General features: G+C 36.7%; 1 protein-coding gene across 3 annotated transcripts in view; it reads right to left on the bottom strand.

Annotated features, from left to right (window-relative positions):
• Positions 1-24,355, bottom strand: part of CFH (complement factor H) — a 78,820-nt gene that overhangs the window by 27,425 nt on the left and 27,040 nt on the right. For 2 of the 3 annotated variants that reach the window (XM_070602325.1, XM_070602326.1), the window contains exons 7-10: positions 24,006-24,179; positions 12,180-12,374; positions 11,574-11,750; positions 1,107-1,289 (exon numbers count right to left, since the gene is read on the bottom strand). In XM_070602325.1, the coding sequence (XP_070458426.1) occupies positions 1,107-1,289; positions 11,574-11,750; positions 12,180-12,374; positions 24,006-24,179 (729 nt within the window). Of the gene's footprint in view, positions 1-118; positions 398-1,106; positions 1,290-11,573; positions 11,751-12,179; positions 12,375-24,005; positions 24,180-24,355 lie in introns of those variants that run through there. The other variant, XM_070602327.1, reaches the window with a different exon arrangement.

The raw sequence follows: 24,355 nt of genomic DNA, 5'->3' as shown, positions 1-24,355 counted from the left end.
GAGTTAGCAGTTATAATATATATGTCAGAGAAAAATGGATTAGTTGAATAAAAAGATTAATTTTGAGCAGTGCAAGTAACTTTTTAAATATTCTATAAAACTGTGCATTAAAGCATACTAATTTTTAAAGATTTTATTTTTTTCCTTTTTTCTCCCCAAAGCCCCCCGGTACATAGTTGTATATTCTTGGTTGTGGGTCCTTCTAGTTGTGGCACGTGGGACGCCGCCTCAGTGTGGTCTGATGAGCAGTGCCATGTCCGCGCCCAGGATTCGAACCAACGAAACACTGGGCCGCCTGCAGCGGAGCGCGCGAACTTAACCACTCGGCCACGGGGCCAGACCCAAGCATACTAATTTTTAAAGCTCACATGCTGACGTTGATTTCCCAAATATTTTCCTAAAAAATGAAAACAGTACAGATGGATGTTCTAAATACCCTCTTCACTTAAAGTGAATATGTTAAATATCATTTCAAAATGTGTCACTGTGTGGCTTTAGGGTAATAAGATAAACTGAGCAAATTGTTCTTAGAAAAATCTACATAAACGTCCAGGTAGTGGGACAGGGAAAAATTTGGTACAATCTAGAAGTGTTTCTCAGTCTCCACTTATTAGATGTTTAGGAAGATTTACTAAGCGAAAGGATTTTTCAGAAGTGGACCTATCCCGTAGTATAAAATATATGTAAATTATACATAATCCAAAATTATGTATTATGAACCCATATCTTCACTTAAAAAAATAACTTTCATGCCTAGGACCAGAGACTGTGACATAAAAGTCTGATCATCTAAAAGCAGATGCAACAGGCACAAAGCTCTCAGTTAATAACAAACGAGTTTACAAAGAATACGCATAGGGCTCCCCAACTAGTTTCAAAACCCCAGAAGGTCTTAAAGAGGAAAAACTTGAACTGAAATATGGACTGATATTCTACCCCACTAGTAATTAATCTTGGAAGGCAAAAAATTATACGCTTGTCTCAAAGTATTTTTTTTTTATCTTTTCAAATGGAAGCACCTTAGTCCCGCCCCCAAAGAAGAATTAAAGTGAAGTTTTGTGCAATGACCATCAGGATAATGAAAACTAACATAATCAATTACTTACTAATGCATGAGGGTTGAGCTGACCATCCACTCTGCAGACATGTAACTGATCCTGATGTTTTACCATCTGCTGTTACATATCCTGGTTTACACTTATATTGTGCCCGTTTATTTAAGGGATATGTAAAGTCAGGTTCAGAAATAAATCCATTCTCAATTTCTATATCTGATTTTGAACATGTTTCTAAAACGGAGAAAGCATAAGGAAAAGACAAGCACATGTCATTGGTAAAGGAAAATCTGGAGAAGTTCTAATCATTGACCTTTTCTGTCAGAGAAAATAAGCTATGCGTTTCCAAAAATATTAAATCAAGATACTCCATTAAAAAGTCTTTGGAACAAAGCAAGATTTAAAATACTCAGAATCCAGAATCCCTTCTAAGAAATCACTAGAAATCTGTCAGTCTGATGGAGAATATGCCAGAGCTCTCATAGCAATGGGTCCTTTCCTGGGGCTTGCATTAAATATTACCTAGTTTGGATTTCTTAAGCAACCCCAGAACTCAGTTAATCAATTGGGGTATCTCAGATCAGATGATGATCTCAGAGAATCTTCCACCATAGCTACCGTACTCTTTGGCTCTGAGATTTTGAAATGTTGGTCATCATAATTGGGTGCATAAACTATACGGATATAAGGAGTTCAATGAAGATGACAAAGATCAACACATTCATTGACCTTCTAAGCCTAAAATGATGATTTCTCAAATTACGTATAATTTAACTTGAAACAGTGAAAGTAGACTCCTGTCAGTTACTGTGTCTCCTCACAGAACTCTGCTTCATTTGTTAAATACATGTGGATAAAGAAGAAATAAAAGAAAGAGATTAAATATTTTGAATTGAATGATAATAAAAACACGTTAAATAAAATTTTGGGACTTGACACTAAGATAGTGCTGAGAGGAAAATTTTACCATTAAATAACTATAATAGAAAAGAATAAAGACTGAAAATCAAGAATTGTTTCTGCTTTAAGACATTAGAAAAAGAAAAGCAAGTAAAACCCAATGTCAGTGTAAATTTGAAAAAAATAGAGAAATGTTGGTAAGATGATAGAACAGCATGCTTCGACCTCACCCTCTCCCCTAGACACAGCAAATTAACAGCTATAGGTGTATCACTTCCTTTTATTAGAAATACAAAAACTCATTGAGAATTCCTGCAAACCATGGGAGCAAGAAAATGCCAACACCTTCACTGGTAGGAGAAACTGAGATACACTCCCATCATAAGCCCCATCCGTGCTGTAGCACCATCCAATCGGAAAGGAACACCCAACTCCCAGCTTCTACTTCAGGAGCAAATGGTTGGAACCCCTGTCTCGTGCCCCAAGTTTCCAACAGCTACTCCAGGGTATCGCTTCCAACTCTCTTGTCTCTGGGAGCTAGAGGCCCCCGCATTTGCTAGTCTCCAGGTGACTACAGAGGACAAAGTGTCAGTTATGAATGGGGGCGTGAGCACTTCTCACAGTTCATCCCCAGCTGAGTGCTGACTTAGCAGGTGATAAGCCCAACTCCCAGTTTCTCCCTGGAAGGAGGTGGACAGCACATCCAGACCCCCAACTTTTCAGGCTGCTGCCTAAGGGACTGGCTTCTAATTAACTCATCTCTGAGAGCTGACAAAGATCACAATTTTCCAGATACCTAGGGGATCCAGAGAGCAAAATAATGGTTTGAAAGAGCATGCAATCTGAAGGTGTATGCATGCATTTGCCACAGCTGCCCTCTCTAGCTCAGGGCAGAGCAAGTGAAATGATAAACCCCAACTCCTAGCTTTATCCTGAGTACAGAAGGAACTGGACCACACATCTAACACCTCAAATGTTCTGCCTCCTCCTGGAAGGACTGGCTACTATCTCGCCTATCTCAGGACACTCATGGGACTAGAATTATTCTAGACTCCTGGGGAATGCTAAGTACAACACCAGTAGGTTGGATGAGTGCAGAGTTTTGAGAGGCACCTAGAATCTCTGGCTGGGCTGATTGACGATTGGTTCCTCTAAGATCAGGCAGAAGACCAGTGTGCCCACTCTCACCACTAGCCAGAGCAATTAATCAAGAAAAGGAAGTGAAAGGGGTAAATGTGTGCATGTGTACAGTGAAGGATGGCAACTTTCGGTGAGAAACATGAGGTAGTATACGCAGAAGTTGAAATAAAATAATATACACTTGAAATTTAAATAATGTTATAAACTAACGTGACCCTTTTAAGAAATTTTAAAAACAGCAAGATAAACATGTAAATAGATAAAAGGCACCCAAACTTGGAAGGAAGAAATAAAATTGTCTCTGTATGCAGATGACATGATCTTATCTGTAGAAAATCCTAAAGATTGAACAAAGAAGCTGTTAAAACTAATAAATAATTTCAACAAATTCACAGGAGATAAAATCAACATACAAAAATCAGTGGCATTTCCATATACTAATAAGAAACTGTCTGAAAAAGGAATTAACGAAACAATCCCATTTACATTAAGGGCAAAAAGAATATAACACTTAGGAATAAACTTAACCAAATAAGTGAACGACTTATACACTGAAAATTATAAAACATTGATGAAGGAAATTAAAGAAGACAGATAAATGCAAAGATATCCAGTATTCACGGATTAGAGTCTTCAATATTGTTAAATGTCCATACTACCTTAAGTGACCTACAGATTCAATGCAACGTCAATCAAAATCCCAATGGCATTCTTTACAGAAATAGAAAAAACAATCCTAAAATTAATAAGTAACTACGAAAGACCCCAAATAGCCAAAACAATCTTGAGCCAAAACAAAGCTGAGGATATCACACTTTCTGATTTCAAAATATATTATAAACCTACATTAATCAAAACAACATGGTTGTGGCATAAAAATAGACAAATAGATCAATGTAAAAGGATAGAGAGCCCAGAAATAAATCCACACACATGTGATCAACTGATCTTCATCAAGGATACCAAGAACACCCCATGGGGAAAGGATGGTTTCTTCAGCAAATAGTGCTATGAAAACTAGATATCCACATACAGAAGAATAAAACTGGGCCCTTATCTTACCCCATATACAAAAATCAGCTAGAAATTATTGTATTGCTGTTAATTTCTCCTCTTCAAACCTGTCAATATTTGCTTTCTATCTTTAGGAGTTCTGATGTGGGGTGCATATATGTTTAAAATTGTTCTATTTCCTGTTGAATTGACTTTTTTATTATTATATAATGACCTTCTTTGTCTCTACAGATGGTTTTGGACATAAAATCAATTTTTTTCATATAATGATAGCCACGCCTGCTTTCCTTTGGTTGCCATTTTGCAAGACATATTTTCTCCCATCCCCTCACTTTTATTCTGTCTTTAAGTCTAAAGTGAGTCTTTTATAGATAGCGTATCATTTGTTCTTGTCTTTTACTCATTCGGGTACTCTATTCTCTTAATAGTTGGGCTTAATTCATTTACATTAAGTAACTGTTGATAGATGAGGACTGACTTGACACTTTGCTAATTGTTTTCTGCTTTGCAATAGTTTTTTCAATCCCTCCCCCTCTTGATGTCTTCCTTTGATATTTGATTACATTTTGTAGCTATTTGCTTTAATTTTTTTCTCCTTTTATTTTGCATGTCTATTACAGTTTTCCCCACTAGGTTTATGGAAGTATAATGAACAAAATCGTATATATATAATGTGTACAATGAGAGAATTTGGTACACATAAACACTGTGAAATGATTCTGTAAATCAGGTTAATTAACACATCTATCACTTCATATAGTAATCTTTTTTTTTTGTAGTTGAAATGCTTAAGATCTCCACTCATCAAATTCCAAGTATACAATACGTTATTACTAACCATGGTCACCATTCTGTGCGTTAGATCTCCAGAATTAGCCATCTTATAACTGAAGGCTAACACCCTTGGATCAGCATCTCCCAATTTCCCACACTCCCTAGCCTCTGGTAACCCCCAGTCTACTCTCTGTTTCTATGAATTTGACTTTTCGTTCTTTTTTCTTTTCTGATTCCACATATAAGTTTTATCAGTAAGTATTTGTCTGTCTCTGGCTTGACACAATGTACTCTAGGTTTATCCATGTTGTTGTAAATAGCAGGATTTCCTTCTTTCTCCTGTTTGGAGAAAATATATAAATATTTTCCATCATATATATATAGACATATATACATATATACATGATGGAATGTTATACACTGGTATATATATATGCAATGGTGTGTGTGTATATATATATATATATATATATATATATATATACACCACATCTTCCTCATCCATTCATCCATCCATAGACACTTAGGTTGTTTCCGTGGCCTGGCTATTGTGAATAATGTTGTAGTGAAAATGGGAGTGAAGATCACTTTTCCAGATGCTGATTTCATTTCCTTTAGATACACACCCCAAAAAGGGATCATATGATAGTTCTATTAAGTTTCTGAGGGACTTCCATACTGTTTTCCATATGGTTGTAACAAATTACCTTCCCACCAGAAATGTACGAGTATTCTCTTTTCTCCACATCTTCGCCAACACTTGCAATCCCTTGTCTTTTTGATAAAAGCCATTCTATCAGATGTGAGGTGATATCTCCCTGTAGTTTTGATTTGCGTGTACCTTAGGATTAGTGATTTTGAGTAACTTTTCACGAATTGGTTTCCTATTTGCATGTGTTCTTCAGAAAATGTCTATTTGGATCGTTTGTCCATTTTGTAATTGGATTGTTTATTTAGCCATTGAGTTCTGTAAGTTCATTATAATATTTTTTATTAACCCCCTATTAGATATATGGTTTGCAAATATTTTCTCCCATTCCATAGGTTGCCTTTTCATTCTGATTTGCTGAACAGAAGCATTTTAGTTTGATGTAGTCCTATTTATTTATTTCAACTTTTGTTTCATGTGCTTTTGGTGTCATATAAAAAGAATCATTGCCCAGACCGATGTCACGAAGATATTTGTCTATGTTTTTTTGTAGGAATTTTATAGTTTCACGTCTTATATTTAACTCTTTAATAGATTTAGAGTTAATTTCTGTCAGTGATTTAATATAGGGTCTCATTTCATTCCTTTGCTTGTGGATATCCAGTTTTTCCAACACCCTTTACTGAAGACACTGTGTTCCCATTGTGTATTCTTTGCACCCTTGTTGAATATTAGTTATGTATATATGCATGGGCTTATTTCTTGCCTCCTGATTCTGCTCTTGATCTATGTGTCTATTTTAATGCCCGTACCATATAGTTTTCACTATTATTGCTTTGTAATATAGTATGAAATCAGGACGTGTGGTGTTCTTCAGGACACTTTGTTCTTCTCTCTGAAGATTGCTTTGGTCATTGTGGTTCCACAAGAATTTTAGGACTATATTTTATCTTTCTGTGAAAATGCCAGTGGGATTTTGATAAAGTTTGCATTATCTCTGTAGGTGACTTTGGGTAGTATGGACATTTTAACAATACTAATTCTTGCAGTCCATGAACATGGGATATCATTCCATTTATTTGTGTCTTCTTCAATTTATTTCATCTATGTCTTATAGATTTCAGGTTACAAATCTTTCACCTCCATGGTTAAATTTATTCCTAGATATTTTCTTCTTTTTGATGTGATTGTAAATGATTGTTTTCTTAATTTCTCTCTCTGATAGTTTAGTGTTAGGTGTGAGTTATGTTCATATGTTGATTTTTGTCTCCTGCAGCTTTAATGAATTCTTTTATGAATTCTAACAGTGTTTTGGTGCAGTCTTTAGGGTTTTCTATGCATAAGATCATGTCAGCTGCAAACAGACAACATTTTACTTCTTTCTTTACTATTTGGAGTGACTTTTATTTCCTTTTGTTGCCTAATTCATTTGGTTGCGACCCCAGTACTATGCCAAAGAAAAATGATGAGAGTGGGCATCCTTCTCTTTTCCTTTCTCCTTGAGAAAAAGCTTTCAGCTTTTCACTATTGAGTAAGATGTTAGTTGTGGCCTTCTCATGCATGATATTTATTATGTTGAGGTATGTTCTTTCAACACATAATTTGTTGTGAGTAGGGTTTTTTTTTTAATCATAAAGGGTGTTTAATTTTCTCAAATGCATTTTCTGTGTCTATTGAGACTATCATATGTATTTTAGCCTTCATATTCTTAATGTGGTGTGCCAAGTTTACTGATTTGCATCTGTTGAACCAGCCTTGAATCCCATGGATAAATCCAACTTCATCACAGTATGTGATTCTCTTAATGTGCTCTTGAATTCAGTTTGCTAATATTTTGTTGATCATTTTTGCGTGTATCTTTATCAGTGATATTGGCATAAAATTTTCTTTTTAGTAGTATTCTTGTTTGGCTCTGCTATCAAGGTAAGGCTGATCTTGTAAAATGACTTTGGAAGTGCTCCCAGCTCTTCAATTACTTAGAATGGTTTGAGAAGGACTGGCATTAATTCTTCTTTAAATGTTTGGTAGAATTCAGTGAAAACTTCTAGTCCTGGGCTTTTCCAGTCCTGGGCCTTTCTTTGTAGGAATGTTTTGATTACTGTTCAAATCTTACATTCCTTGTCATTGGTCTGTTCAGATTTTCTATTTCTTTATGATCCAGTCTTGATAAGTTGTATGTTTTTATGAGTTTATCCATTTCTTCTAGGTTATCCAATTTGCTGGTGTATAATTATTTAGAATTGTCTCTTGGGGTCTTTTCTAATTCTGTGGCATCTGTTGTAACGTCTTTTCTTTCATTTCCGATTTTATTTATTTGATTGCCTCTCTTTTTTCTCAATCAGTCTGAGATTCATCAATTTTGCTTATCTTTTTCAAAAAAATTAAGTCTTAGTTTTGTTGATTTTTAATATTTCTTCTGGCCTCTATTTCATATATTTCTGCTCTAATTTTGGTTATTCTTTTATTTTCCTAACTTTAGGCTTAACTGTTCATTTTGTAGTTTTTGAAGCTTAAAGTTAGATTATTTATTGGAGGTCATTCTCTTCTCTTTCTGGCATCTATCACTAAAAACACCTCTCATAGAACTACTTTTGCAGCTCTCTAGTATATTGTGGTTTCTTGTTTGATTTAAGATGTATTCTGATTTCCCTTTTTGATGTCTTCTTTGGCCCATTGTTTTATCAGGAGTGAGTTGTTTCATTTCCACATATTTGTGAATTTTCGTTTTCCTTCTGTTGTTGATGTTTAATTTCATAAAACCATAGTCAGAAAAGATAGTCAGCATTAGTTTAATCTTCTTAAAAGTTTTAAGACTTGTTTTGTGATCTAACGTTTTATCTATCCTGGAGAATGTACTGTGTGAGCTTCAGAAAATATATACTCACCTGCTGTTGGATGGAAAGTTCTGTATGTGTCTTTTAGGTCCATTTGGTCAAAGGTATATTTCAAGTTCAACATTTTCCTGTTGAATTTCTCTGTGGATGAGCTACTCATTGATGAAAGTGAGGTATTGAATTCTCCTCCTATTATTGTATGGCTGTCTATTTCTGCCCTCAGATATGTCAGTATTTGCTTAATATTTTTACGTGCTCCAAAGATGGATGCATCTACGTTTACAATTTTTTTGAGGATTTGGCCCCTCCATCATTGTATAATGGCTTCTCTGTGTCTTGTTACTATTTGACTTCAAGTCTATTTGTCTGACATAAGTTTAGCTCCCCCCGGGCTCTTCTGGTTTCTGTTTGCACAGAGTATCTTACCCCGTCCCTTTACTTTCAGCACATCTGTGTCCTCAGAGCTGAAGTGAGGCTTGTAGGTGGTGCATAGTTGAGTCTTTTATTTTTTTATCCATTCATCCCTCTATGTCTTTTGATTGGATAATTTAATTCACTTACATTCACAATAATCATTAATAGGTAAGGACTTACTAATGCCATCCAATTAATTGTTTTCTAGCTTCTTTGTAGTTCCAATGCTCCTTTCCCTTTCTCTTGCTGCCTTCCTTTGTGAATTAATGACTTTCCATAGTGCTACACCTTGATTTCTTCCTCGTTATCTTTTCTGAATCTACTATAGGTTTTGCTTTGTGGTTTACATGAAACTAACATACATATCACAGATAAGTTTAAGCTGATGACAAAGTCACTTTGTTTGCACGCACGAACTCTACCCTCTTACTCCTCTCCACGTATTTTGTCACAATTTACATATGTTTATATGGAGTATCCATTAACAAATTATTGTAGCTATAATTATTTTGAGAACTTCTGTCCTTTGATCATTCTATTGGAAATAAGTGGCTTGTACACCACCATACTAGAGTATTTAAGTATTCTAAGTTTGACTATCTGTTTACCTTTACCAGTATCTGATTTATCTTTAAACGTTTTTACGTTAGTAAATAATGTCCTTTCATTTCAACTTGAAGAACTCCTTTTAGCATTTCTTGTAAGGCAGGTCTAGTGTTGAGGAATTTCCTCAGCATTGAATTGTCTGGTAACGTCTTTCTGTCTCCTTCATTTATATAAGACAGCTTTTCTGGGTAAAGTACTCTTGGTTGGCAGGGTTTTTTTTTTTTTTATTTCATCACTTTGAATATATCATCCTACTCTCTTCTGGTGTCAAGGTTTCTGTTGATGAATCTCCTGATATCGTTATGTGGGTTCCCTTGTATGTGAGGGTTTTTTTTTTTCTCTTGCTGATTTCAAAATTCTGTCTTTGGTTGTGCCATTTTTATTAGTGAGTTTTGTAAAAGATGCTTTTGGGTTAAATCTGTTTAGGGATTTGTGAGCTTCTTGATTTTGATAGTCCATATCTTCTCTCAGATTTGGTAAGGCCTCAGCCATTATTTCTTTAAATAAACTTCCTGCCCCTTTCTCCAACTCTTCTCACTCTCGGACCTTCTCAATGCCTAAAATGTTTCCCTTGATAAACTCCCATAATTCATGTAAGCTCTCTTCACTCTATGGTTCTTTTTCTTTTGTTCTCCTCTGACTGGAACCTTTCAAATAACCTGTCTTCTACTTTACATAGGCTTTCTCCTGTTTGGTAAAATCTGTTGTTGATGCTCTGATTGTATTTTTCATTACATTCATTGTATTTTTCAGTTCCAGAATTTCTGTTGGTTTCTTTTCATGGTTTGTGTCTCATTGTTTTCCTGATTTCCTTGAATTGGGCTTTCTTGTAGCTCATTGAGCTTCCATAACCAAGTTTTTTGAATTCTTTATTAGGCAAACCATATTTTTTCATTATTTGGTGTCAGCTACTGGAAAATTATTGTGTTCCTTTTGTGGCATCATGTTTCCTTGATTTTTCTTAGTTCTTGACGTGTTGCATTGCTGTTTTTGCATTTGAAGGAACAGTCAGTTCCTCTAGTCTGTACTGAGTGAGTTTGGTAAAGAACTAACTTCTTTCACCCCAGCTAGGGATTCTGAGGTTTCTCCAGAACTTTTCTATCTATACACCTGCTCTACCTGTCTTATGACCTCTGGGAGGGAATTCTTACAGTATATGCATTCTCTCAAGCCTGCCAAGACAGTCTAGGTCCTGACAGCTTCCTGTTTTATTTCCCTGGGGCAGTGACAAATGATCAATTTGGGCTCCCTTCCATTCCTGTGGAGTCAGATTTGCTTTCTGAGTTTGCACACTACCCACTTGCAAAGGCTCCCATTCACTACTTTTGGAGGAGTACAGAGGGAGCCGACCATGGGAAGGGGAGTGGAGTGTGTGGGTGAGAGGAGTGATGTTTTAGGGGTCCCCATGAGTGAGCAGGATCTGCTAGCAAGGGCTTCCCTGTGGTTACTGAGTGGGCTTCCCAATGGAGGCTGCAAAGTGGTTAGTAGGATCTGTGTCCCTTGAGGGATTCTGAGCTCTGGCTACCGTGCTCTCCTAGTTTTTCTCAAAACCCTCGGTCATGCAGATCACCTCAGAATTATGGATGTAGTGGGTAAGAAATGAGTCCTTTTGTCAGTGGTACGCACACCTCAGGAAGCCACACACTCACTCACATGCTCTTTCTTTCCCCAAGTGAAATATCATGGGCAGAGTGGATCTCTCTTGGCACTGAGCTGTGCCACTTTAGGGGATTGGTTAATCAGCTAAGTGAAATTATTCTTCTCATCCTCTTCAATACGTCCAGTCTTGGATAGTTTGGGTCCAATTGTGTGCTGAAACGTCTCTGCTAAATTCTCTAACTCTCAAAAAGACACTCTTGGCCATAGGTCATTGTCAAAGTTGGTGTTCTTTGTGGGGAAAAAAATAGAAACTCTTTCTCTCCCATCTCGTTGAAATCACCCTATATTACAGGTTTCTTTTATGCATTTCTTTGACTGTTTTCTTGACTAATGTCTATCAGTAGGCTCATTTATTTTGCTACATATGTATCAGGAAATTTTTATATCCATTCATACACACTTGAAAAAAAGAAAATCAAATAGGCCCATTGGCAAAAGAAGAAGTCGAGATAAACATTTTGTCACAGTTAATATAGATGAGTCTTAGCAAATCATAAACATATTGGGATCTCAGATCAGTTTACTTACTGACACGGATGCATCTGGGAGGAGGGGACCAGCCATTCTCTGTACATGTCATTAAGCTCTGCTGATCTGGAAGACTGTAGCCAGAATAGCATTCCACTTTTACAGATTCACCCTGGAAATATGTTCTTCCCCAATGTGGAAACTTTCCATATTCCAAGTGAGTGGAAGTACATTGTCCTAAGGATCATAAATAAAAATTTTAAGAACCCATAAATTTGGCAAAAATAGAAAATTACCAACTTTATTTACAATATTTAAATTGAAATGAATAAGCATCCAAAAATAATATAGAACTTAAGAAAAACTAACGTTATTACCATTTTTTAAATGAAAAATTAATAGTCAACATTATTTACTTTCAGTTTTATGATTAAAATATGTATAAAAGATATAGATATTCCTGTGAAGTCTCTATCTTTATCTCTCATGTGGTTTTCATGAAAATCTTCTTCTGAAAGGAAAGATCTATACTGGTCATTTTGGCTGTAGAACTCATCTTTGGCCTTATTTTTTTCATATAAAACTTAATTCTATTCCCCTATGTGTTTTTCTCTCTCCACTCTTTGAAATACCTCTACACATACAATTATAAAGAGGTTTACTTACTGAGGCATGGTACTGCTGGTGACCATCCTTCTGCTCTGCAATAAATATAACCCCCGCGAGATTTTGAAGGAGTCAAAAAATTTTGATTACAGTAATAGTAATAATATTTTCCGATAGGCACTGGAAAGTATGGTTTATAATAATCTTCAGCATGTAGATATCCATGTTTTATTTCTGGAAAATCACAAGGCTTCACTTGCAATATAAAAACATAACAAAATTAGTATAAATAATGTTTTATCTTAATAAAAAAATCAAACTAGAGTTGAATTATCTATTCGATGAATTATATTCTCTTACTAGAATAATTACACTCATTGCACTAGCGTTTCTAGGACGAGAAAAGTTATAAAATTCAGATGACCGAGGTATATAGGGAATTCTTTGGTAAAGAAGATAAAATTATGGCTTGTGTGTCATATGATATATGAACTTATATTAAGACTCTCCAGGAAGAAAATGTACAGACTTATTTAACGAATTCTCCTTGAGTACATGCATCCTAGCTCTGGTTGATTAAATGAGCATCTTGGTTGAGAGATGGAAGTACTGATTTTATCACTTAGCTCATCTGTCTTCTTTTCCTTTTTTTCCCATTCTCATCAGAAAGCAGAGCCCTGTCTTTTTTTCTCAGACCAACTCAATGTAGGAAGAGAGTGAAGAGTTTTGGTTTAGTGGGGTTTTTTGGATTAACATTCATTAGTTTGTTTTCTACTTATTGGAAACAATGTGAGAAGGAGAGAGAAGAACAAAAATTTTCCATTGATCACATCATACAGAAAAATAACATTCTTATTCATGCCTCCAATCAGTCATTGAGGAAACTTTCCTTTCTTTCTTTAACTAGAGAAATGAAGTAGGAATATTTCTTAATACCTAAATACTTAAGATTATAGTATACATTTGATTGTTTATTTCTAATTTTATTGGAGAATGAGATGTCTGTAAATATGTCATAAATATTTTAAATGAGATATAATATAATTAAAATTTGTTGATTTAATCTAATATAGTAAATACTTTTAACATGTATGTTTAAGCACATGTTCATATAGTGATCAACTTCCTTTTTTGTTTTATTAGAGAAATTTTTCAAATTGTTTCTACAGACTCATTATGTGGACTATAAACTTTGGATCTTTGCATATACTCACGTCTTTCTTTAACAAAGATTTGTATATTATACCTTCTCTAGGTATACATTCTTGGCCTGAAGTCTATAGCTCTTATCATTGATAGATGTTTTCTCCACTTTTTGAAGCGTCCAATATTGAGATTAAAATGCTCATTTAGTCTCATTCATTTTAAAAAACATTCTAGGTTTTTTCCCAAAAATTTTTGGAGGTTTAGAGTATTTTGTCTTCACCTTTGGATGAATTTCTTCATGATATGTTACAATGTGTGTCATTTAACAATAACTCTACATTGAGCAAGCTCGAGTCTCTGGATTAGCAAAACTGATTCTTAAGGAAATTAATTCATTGTTCCATTAAATTATAGAGGAGAAAATTGAACCCTGGTTGTCTGATTTCAGAACAAGCATGGTATCCCCCTCATTATGGTGTTTCAAAGGATATGAAATAAATAAATAGTCTAGTGAGATTTCTTTTCAAAAGGAACACAAAGGGGATTGATTAAAAGTATATGTTATCATTGTCACAGGACTGAACATTTTTGCTATTTTGCTCTTTCATGTGGGCACACGTAAATCTATCCTTACCAGCTAACAAGATCATTCCTCAAGCAAGTCTAATATTTCACATATGGTCTGATCAGCACTGACATTGGCAGGACTTAGAACAGTCTCACACTTCTTAGAACCTCTCACACTTCTACCAATGCAGGTTGTGATCTCCTTAGCATTTATGGTGGTTCCATCATAGATTTGACTCAAACCGACCTCAAAATTGATGAAAATATTCAATGATTTTTAAAAATGTTTCAATCTATCCATATTCCTGCAGCTAATTCCTTTGACCAATGCTCAGGATCTTATAGTTATCATGGCTAAATGCCATGTTATTAGATTCAACCTAGAGTATAGAACTCTTATTGAAGGATGAATCTGAGCTAATAAGATTCGGAACATCATGCCCTGTATCATTGCTCTTGTGAATTTGTCTATATTTCCTGTAAATCATAAAAAACTGTTTGATGACACAGATGAGTAATGCAGTAGGCCTAAGAACAAAGTCTTGCATCTGAGAATCAGATAAGCATATTTAATAAAATTACAAGCTATCTCAAAAACCATCTAACCCATCAATTGCCCATCTTGTCCACAAGAACTTCAGAAAGTCCCCTGTGGAATAAACTTATAGAGATCCAGATACAGTTGGGTTGATCTGTCATTTTTATAAACCAACCATAAACATGATTAAACGTTTCCCTTACGTAAGTGGTTCAAGATGGCAATGTAGAAGGATTCTGAATAGACTTATACCCACAGACATATCAAATTTACAGCTACATAGAAAACAATTTCTTCTGGAGAAAAAAGCAAAAGCTAGCTGTGTGACTCCCACACCTCTGGCAAAAGCAGAAAAACCCACAGTGAAGTGAATAGGAGAGTGTGGACATATCTCACCATAAACCTCACGCCTTGCACGGTGACTCACAATCAGGAGGCAATGCAAACCCCAAGCTTTTCCCTGAAGAGTGAAGGGTTTGAACCCCACATCTAGCACCCAAACTTTAAGACCTTCACCTGAGAGACAAGCCCCAAAACCACCCAGCTTTGAAAGTCAACAGGGCTTGTGCCCAAGAGATCCTCAAAGCAATAGTGAACTGAGAAATCATTTTAAAGGGGCCCACATGTGTGGACTCACTGACCAGGGACCCAGTGCAGAGGAAACCAACCAAGAAGTTTCCAGATCTTCTGTGGAAGAGGCTTATTTGCCTGTCATAAAGCATTGGCTTGAGGGGCAGGCATTTAATTTCATTCACATCTAGAGGCCTCCTGAATGACTCTCCAAAGATGGAGCCCTGTGGATCCAGTCTTTGTTTTCTTCCTCTTCCTCACTTGAGGTCTCTGGAATCTCCTGGAAAGGATCTTATACCCTTCTGTGATGCCCTGATTTTTGTGGCTGGCACCCAGTAACAGCTTGCGGTTGCCTGGCTCTGGTGGCCAGCTGGGCTTATGCTTGTAGGTTCCATCTTTACGGGACTGTACAAAGGGAGAGAGAGGTTTTAACAGGCTACCATCCCAGAGCACAGCAGAGAGGCACAGACTGAGACACCCATCTTTCTGTGAGAGACCTACTAGATTCATCTTCACTTCTGTGGCCTGAGGGGTAAGTTTCTAATTAAACACACACGGAAGCACTGACTTAATCCTCTTCCAACACCCTGGGAGGTACATGCTGTCTTCCTCTGCCATTCTCCAGAGTACCTGTAACTCCCAGATGGGAGCTGGTACACGTGACTGATCCCCAGCTTTTATGTCTGGTGCACCAGATTTATTGGCTACCACCCAGGGGATGTTCCTTGATCACCTAGCTTTAGTGGTCAGTAGGGGTTGTGGTCATGGGTCCCATGGGACCACAGCAAATGGAGAGACAATTTGTGGTCCTCTACTACACACGTGGCACAGTGCAGAAGCAGACTGAAATACAACCTCAGTCTTTCAGTGAAAGAGGCTTATTGGCTTGTCCTGGAGCTTTGGTCTGAGGGACAGAATCTGGTTTGGCACACATCTAGCAGCCTACTCACTGTTCTCCAGGAAGCGAATCTGGTGGACACCTGTGTGCTTTCCCTCTGCCTTACTCCAACTCATCAGTGTCTAGACCCTCATCTGGTGCCCCAATTTCTATGGCCGAAGCCCAGGGAATTCCTCTAGATCACTGGGCTCTGGTGGCCAGTGGGGCTTATGCTCAGGGTCCCACAGGACTGTAACAAAGAAAGAAAGCATTTTTAACTGGGTACCACCTCCAGGGCACAGTGGAAGCAAGAGAATGAGGAGTCCACTCTTACTGTGAAAGAGGCCTAATAGTCTATCTTTATAGTTCAAGCCTGATGGGCAGGCTTGTAATTAAACACACAACAAAAGGCATATGGCAATCCTCTCTCAAGAGACCTTGGAGGGGAGGTCATGTCTTCATGTTCTCCGCCTGCCAAGCTCAGAGTGCTGGTACCTTCTGGAAGGAAGTTGATGTCCTGGATTTTACATCTGCTGCCCCAGTTTTTGTGGCTACTTCCCAGGGACCACCCCTTGTTTGCTTGGATCTAGTGGCCAGCGGGGCTTGTGCCTATGAGTTCAAAAGGAGAGTAGTAAAGAAAGAAATAATCCTTAACTGTCTACCACCTCACAGCTCAGCTCAGAAGGAGCAGACAGAAATGCCCATATCCCTGTCTTTCCCTGAAAGAGGTATATTTGTATACTTTGAAAGCTGCTGCCTGATGAGGCTGGCCCTGTGGCATAGTGGGTAAGTTAGCATGCTCTGCTCTGGTAGCATGCGTTCATGCATTTGGATCCTGGGAGTGGACCTACACCACTCATCACTCATGCTGAGGCAGTGACCCGTGTTCAAAATAGAGGCAGACTCGCACAGATGTTAGCTTAGGGCAAATCTTACTCACACTAAAAAGAGGAAGATTGGCAATAGATGTTAGCTCAGGACGAATCTTCCTCACAAAAAAAAAAAAGAAGAAGAAAAAGCTGCTGTCTATGGACTTGGCTTCCAATCAGCCTGAATCTAGGTGCTGACTGAGATTCTCCCTTTTGAGATAATGACAGGGCTTGCCACACCGTCAATTACTGAGAGCCAGTAAAGTAAATCACAAAGACTTCAGAGACAACCAAGAGCTAAGACATGGTTGAGCAATAAGGTTCATCTCATACATGAGGTGGCACAGTAAGAATTTCCACAAAGAGGTACTAAAGATAAGAAAGTACCAAATAAAAGTCACAGAGCTGAGAAATACAATAACTAAACGGAAAAATACAATAAAGTGGTTTAATATCAGACTAGATAAAGCAGAAGAAAGGAGCAGTGAAGTCAAAGACAGGGTAATGGAATTCACCCACTTAGAACAGCAAAAAAAAAAAAGGAGAGAAGAATGAAAAAGAGTGAAAATAGCAGATGGGACTTATGGGAAACAAAAAGCAGACCAACGTTCACATAATAAGAGTCCCAGGAGGAAAAGAGAAGGAGAAAGGGGCAGAAAATTCCACAGGAATAATGGTTGAAAACTTCCCTACCCTGGAGAAGGAAACAGTATCCAGTTTCAGAAAGCAGAGAGAGTTCGAAATAAGTTGAACCCAAAGAGAACCAAACCAACACACCTTATACTTAAAAGGCCAAATGTCAAAGACAAGAAGAGAACTGTAAAAGTCACAAGAGAAAAAAGACTTGTTGTACAAGGGAACCTCCATTAGACTATAAGCAGACTTTTCAGCACAAACTTTGCATGCCCAAAGGGAGTAGCACAATATATTCAAACCACTGAAAGAAAAAAAGCTGCCAACAATAATACTCTACTTAGAAAAGTTGTCCATCAGAATTGAAGGAAGGCTAAAGAATTGTCCAGACAAACAAAAGCTAGAGGAGTTCATCACCACTAGATGTCATTTATAAGAAATGTTAAAGGGACTTCTTTAAGCTGCCAGGAAACAGTGCTACTCAGTAACAGGAAAGACATACGAAAGAATAAATTTCACTAGTAAAGGTAAATATAAGGTAATTCAGAATAATCTAATGTTCTAAAGGTGTTGGGTTGATCACTTAAAAAGTTAGTACAAAGATTAAGAGACGAAAGTAGTAAAAGTATAACTGCAATAATTTGTTGAGATATACAAGATAAGACTTAAATTGTGACATCACAAATGGGTAAAAATGTAGGACTTTAGAAGGAAATCAAATTAAAGTTGTTATCAAGTTAAAATACACTGTTATAAATGTAAGATATTTTATATAAGACACATGGTAACCACAAAGGAAAACCTATGTTAGCTAAATAAAAGTAAAAAGAAAGGAATCTAAGCATACTACAACAGAAAGTCATCGAATCACAAAGGAAGAGAACAAAAGAAGATACAAACAACCGAGGAATTACAAAACAGCAAGAAAACAATTAACACTACGTCAAATGGCAGTAAGTGCATACTTATCAATAATTACTTTAAACGTAAATGGACTAAATTCTCCAATCAAAAGACACAGAGTGTCTAAATAGATTAAAAGAACAAGATCCATCTACACTCAGCCTATAGGAAACTCAATTTACACGTAAGGACACACACAGACTGAAAGTGAAGGGACAGAAAAAGGTGTTCCCTCCAAATGGAAACCAAAAGAAAGACTGGGTAGCTATACTTCTATCAGACAAAGTAGACTTTAAAGCAAAGACTGTAATAAGAGACAAAAAGGACATTACATAACGATGAAAGGGTCAATACACAAAAAGATATAATATTTGAAAATACCTATGCATCCAACATAGGAGCATTTAAATATATAAAGCAAATATTAACAGACCTAGGGGGAGAAACAGACAGCAATACAATAATAGTAGTGGACTTTAATACTCCACTTTCATCAATGGATAGATGCTACAGACTGAAAATCAATAAGAAAACATCAACATTAAATGACAGATTAGACCAGACGGACTTAACAGATATGCAGAGAGCATTCCATCCAAAGGCAACAGAACACACATTCTTCTCAATTGTACATGGAACAGTCTTCAGGATTAAGCACAAAACAACTTGAGTACAAAACAAGTCAATATATTTAAGAAAACTAAAATCATCAAGTATCTTTTCCAACCACAATGGTATGAAACTAGACATCAATGACAAGAAGAAAAATGGAAAATCCATAAATACGGACATTAAACAACATGCTGCCAAATAACCAATGGGTCAAAGAAAAACTCAAAAGAGAAATCAAAAAATAACTTCAGACAAAAGAAAATAGAAACACAACACACCAAAGTTATGGGATGCAGCAAAAGCAGTTCTATGAGGGAAATCTGAGCCATAAATGCCTACATTGACAACAAAAAATATGAAATAAACAAACTAACTTTGTATCTGTAGGAACTATAAAAAGAAGAACACACAAAGCCCAAAGTTCGCAGAAGGAGGGAGATAACAAAAATATGAGTGGAAATAAATGAAATAGAGACAAAAAGGCAATAGAAGAGATCAAGAAAACTAAGAGCTGGAATTTTGCAAAGATAAACAAAATTGACAAACTGTTAATGGACTCACCAAAATAAAAAGATAAAGGCCTCGAGCAGGCCTGATGGCCTAGCAATGAAAGTTCAACATGCTCTGCTTCAGCAGTCCAGGTTCAGTTTCCAGGTGTGGAACTATGCCACCACTCAGGTGTCAGTAGCCACACTGTAGTGACAGCCCACATAGAAGAACCAAAGGAACTTCAGCTACAGACAAATATACTAGGATTTGGGGGAGTAAAAAGTGAAGAAAAAAGGAAAAAGATTGGCAACAGATGGTAGCTCAGGACAAATCATTGCGTGCAAAAGAATAAATACTTAAAAAGAAAGAGGACTCAAATAAATAAAATCAGAAATGAAAGAGGAGATATTCTCACTAATATCTCAGAAATACACAGGATCATAAGAGACAACAATGAACAATTATACCACCAAACTTGACAACGTAAAAGAAGCAGATAAATTTCTAGAAACACACAACCAACCAAGACTGAATCATGAAGAAACAAAAAATATGAACAGATTGATCAATAATAAGGAGATTGAATTAGTAATCAAAAACTTCCCCAAAACAAGAGTCCAGGAAAACAGGACTTCACTGGTGAATTCTACCAAACGTTAAGGAAGAATTAATGCCAGCTCTTCAAAAAAGTGGAAGAGGAGGGAACACTTCCAAACTCATGGTCTCCCACTGATTCCAAAACCAAACAAGGACACCACAAGAAAAGAAAATTGCTGGCCAATATTCCTGATGAAATAGACATCAAATCCTCAACAAAATGTTAGCAAACCAAATTCAACAATACAGTAGAAGGATCATACACCATGATCAAGTGGGATTTATTCCAGGGATGCAAGGATAGTTCAATATTCCCAAATCAATCTCTGCCATATACTATATTAACAAAATGAAGGATAAAAATTATATGATTACCTTCATAGGTAGAGAAAAAGGATTTGGCAAAATTCAGCATTTACTTTACTCTCAACACAGTGGGTATAGAGGGAATGAACATCAACATAATAAAGGCCATATACGCTAAACCCAGAGCCAACATCACACAGGTGAAAAGCTGCCTCCTCTAAGATCAAGAAGAAGACAAGAATAGCCACGCTTGACATTTTTATTTAACATGGTATTGGAAGTTCTAGCTACAGCAATTAGGTGAGAAAAAGCAACAAAAGCATCCGGATTGGAGAGGAAGAAGCAAAACTGTCATTATTTGCAGATGACGTGGTATTATATTGCAGAAAAACCTAAAGAATCCACCAAAAATATGTTTGAACTATTAAACGAATTTGGTAGATTCATAGGATAAGAAATTAATATATAGAAATAGGTTGCATTTCTATATACTAATAATGAATTATCAGAAAGAGAAATTAAGAAAACAATCTAATTTCCAGTTGCATCAAAAGACTAAAATACCTATGAATAACTCTATGTAATGAGATGAAAGACCTATATATTGAAAACTATAAGACAATGATAAAAGAAATTGAAGAAAACACAGAGAAAGATAGTCCATGCTCATGGATTGGAAGAATTAATGATGTTAAAATTTCCATACTACCTAAAGCCCTCTACAGATTCACAGCAAGCCGTTTCAAAATTACAATGGCATTTTTCACAGAAATAGAGCAAACAATCCTAAAATCTGTTCTGATCCACAAAAGACTCCAAAAAGTTGAAGCAATCCTATGAAAGAAGAACAAAGCTGGAGGATTCTTGCTTCCTAATTTCAAATTATATTTCAAAGATATAGTCCTCAAAACAGTATAATATTGGCATAAAAAACAGACACATAGATCAGTGAAAAAGAATAGACAGCCCAGAAATAAACTCATGCATATAGGGTCAATTAACTAATAACAAAGGAGCCAAGAATATATAGTAGGGAAAAGACACTCTCTTCAATAAGTGACTTTGGGAAAACTGGACAGCCATATGCAAAAGAAAGAATCTGAACAAAACAAAACTACCTCAAAATGGATTAAAGATTTGAACTACGACCTGAAACCATAAAACTCCAAGAAGAAAACAGAGAGGGTAAGGTCCTTTACATCAGTCGTGGAGATGATTTTTTTGATTTGACATCAAAAGCAAAGGCAAGAAAAAACTGAAAATAAATGAGTGGGACTGTATTAGACTAAAAATCTTCTGTACATCAAAGGAAAACATCAACAAATGAGATTCTCCCTACCAAATGGGAGAAAATATTTGCAAATTATAAATCTAATAAGGGATTAATACCCAAAATACATAAAGAACTCATACAATTCAATAGTAAAATAAATCTAATTAAAAATTGGCCAGAGGATCTGAACATTTTCTCAAAGAAGCCATACAGCTGGCCAACATGTACATGAAAAGATGCTCAACACCATTCATCATCAGGGAAATTAAAATCTAAACCACAATGAGACATCACCTCACACTTGTGAGAACAGCTATCATCAAACAAAAGAGATAACAAGTGTTGATGGGGATGTGGGAAAAGGGAACCCTTGTGAACTGTTGGTGGAAATGTAAACTGGTGTAGCCACTATGGAAAACGGTATGGAGACTCCTCGAAGCATTAAAATAGAACTACCATATGATCAGCAGTTTAACTTCCGGGTATTTATCTGAAGGAATGAAATCACTATCTCCAAGAGTCTGTAATGCCATGTTCATTGCAGCATTATTTACAGTAGCCAAGACAGGGAAGCAACCTAAGTGTCCATCGATGGATGAATTAATAAGGAAAATGTGCTGTATATAGACAATGGAATATTATTCAGCCATAAAAAACAAGGAAATCTTGCCTTTTGTGACAGCATGGATGGAACCAGAGGGCATAATGCTAAGTGAAATGAAGCCGGCAGAGAAAGACAGGTACTGGATGGTCTCACTTACATGTGGAATCTAAAAAAAGCGAACTCATAGATACAGAGAACCAGTTGGTGGTTGCTAGAGGCAGGAGTTGGGGGGCAGGTAGGCAAAATGGGTGAAGGTGGTCAAGAGGTAAAAACCTTCAAGTTACAAAATAATTAAGTCATGGAGCTGTAATGCACAGCATGGTGACTATAGTTGTATCTGCATTGTATTTTTGAAAGTTGCTATGGGAGTATATCTTAAAAGTTGTCGTCATAAGGGGAAAAATGTGTAAATATGTGTGGTAAGATTTTAACTAGATTTCTTGTTGTGTTCATTTAGCAATATATACAAACATCAAATCATTACGTTTTAAATCTGAAACTAATATAATGTTATGTGTCAATTATAACTAAGTAAATAAATACTTTCCTTATAACTGATAAATATTGATGTCTGTTTCTTACTGATAATAGCTGTCTCTTCAAGGGTCTAATTTTTTTTTTTTAAGATTTTATTTTTTCCTTTTTCTCACCAAAGCCCCCCGGTACATAGTTGTATAGTCTTCGTTGTGTTGTGGGTCCTTCTAGTTGTGGCATGTGGGACACTGCCTCAGCATGGTTTGATGAGCAGTGCCATGTCTGCACCCAGGATTTGAACCAAAGAAACACTGGGCCGCCTGCAGCAGAGCACGCGAACTTACCCACTCAGCCACGGGGCCAGCCCCAGAGTCTCATGTTTTGAAAATTCATTTTGGACTTACGCCTAGAATTAACATCGAGGCCACTGACCTGTTATTTGTATACATTACATTTTTCATTCATGGAATATCCAGTCTAACTGGGTTCACTTTTACAATGAACAGTGATATATAAAGAAAAGGATTATAATTGTAGAGACAGAAAACACTTGGAAAAGAGCAGAGGAAACATCCCCAGAAATAAAACACTCTGTTGAATTGAGTGGCATTTTGTTCCGTGATGGTTTTAGAAAATTCCACAATGTCTTCAACACAGCTCCCTCCAAAAAGTGAAGCCTAATTCCTCTCCCCTTGAGTGTGCTGGACTCAGTGACTCACTTCTAAGGAGTAGGTATGGCTGAAGTGACAATATATGACTAAGTCATAAATGGGATGGAGGATTCCTTCTCTCTCTCTCTCCAATCACTGGCTCTGGAGAAAGTTAGCTGCCATTCAAGCAGCCTATGGAGACACCCATGTGATACGGAACTGAGGCTTCTACCAAAAGCCACGTGGGTGGGCTGTCTTGGAAGCAGGTCCTCCAGCCCAGCCAAGCCCTCCAGTGACTGCAGCCCAGGCCGACATCTGGACTGCAACACAGGAGTCTGACTCAGAACTAGCCAGCTAAGCCATCCCAACTTGCTGACCCATAAAAATTCTGAGGTGAGACAGTTTTGTTGTTTTAAGCCAAAAGTTTTGGGGAAATTTGTTACATGGAAATAAATAACTAATAGGTTAGGTGTTAAAAGACACCAGTCTTACCCAATGTTTTAGTTCAGATGTTAGAATTACGTTAGAGAAATATATATTCATAAACACACACACACATATCTAATGTTGAAAGGCAAAAAATAGTTTTCTATTTAAAATGATGTGTTTCTGATCTGACTTAGAATTGGCTATATGAAAAGCAAAGAATGCTTTTAATGCCTCTGCTTTACATAAACAATAAGGCAAATGTTTGGATTTACTATATTCCTAGGTTTCTGTGTTTAAGAGAAAGTAATTTCAGAATTAAGAAGTAGATCAAGATAAGAATGCAACTTACAGCTACATCTTGGAGAAGGTACCCAGCCTGAACTGGTGCATCTTGCTGTATTTCCTCGAGTTGCGGGATAAAAGCCATTTGTACACTCGTATCTGATTTCATCTTCAGTTCTGTGTTTAGTCCTTCGAGGTGAGTAGACACCATTTGGAATATAAGGTGGATCACATGTTACCTCTGAAAAGAAAAAGGATATGTAGATAATGTAGAGACCACTGCCCATTAAAATAATCAAGTACATGAAAATAAAGAGCGTAGATGTTATTTTTTTTGTTTTTACCGCAGCACAGAATGGCATTAAAATGAGCACGGCCTTGTACCCTTCCCCCATATCACTCATTCCCCTCCACTAT

Source organism: Equus przewalskii, chromosome 31, assembly GCF_037783145.1.
Source record: "Equus przewalskii isolate Varuska chromosome 31, EquPr2, whole genome shotgun sequence".
NCBI lineage: Eukaryota > Metazoa > Chordata > Mammalia > Perissodactyla > Equidae > Equus > Equus przewalskii.
Note: the sequence above shows the minus strand (reverse complement) of the source record. Positions and strands in the feature narration are given on the sequence as shown.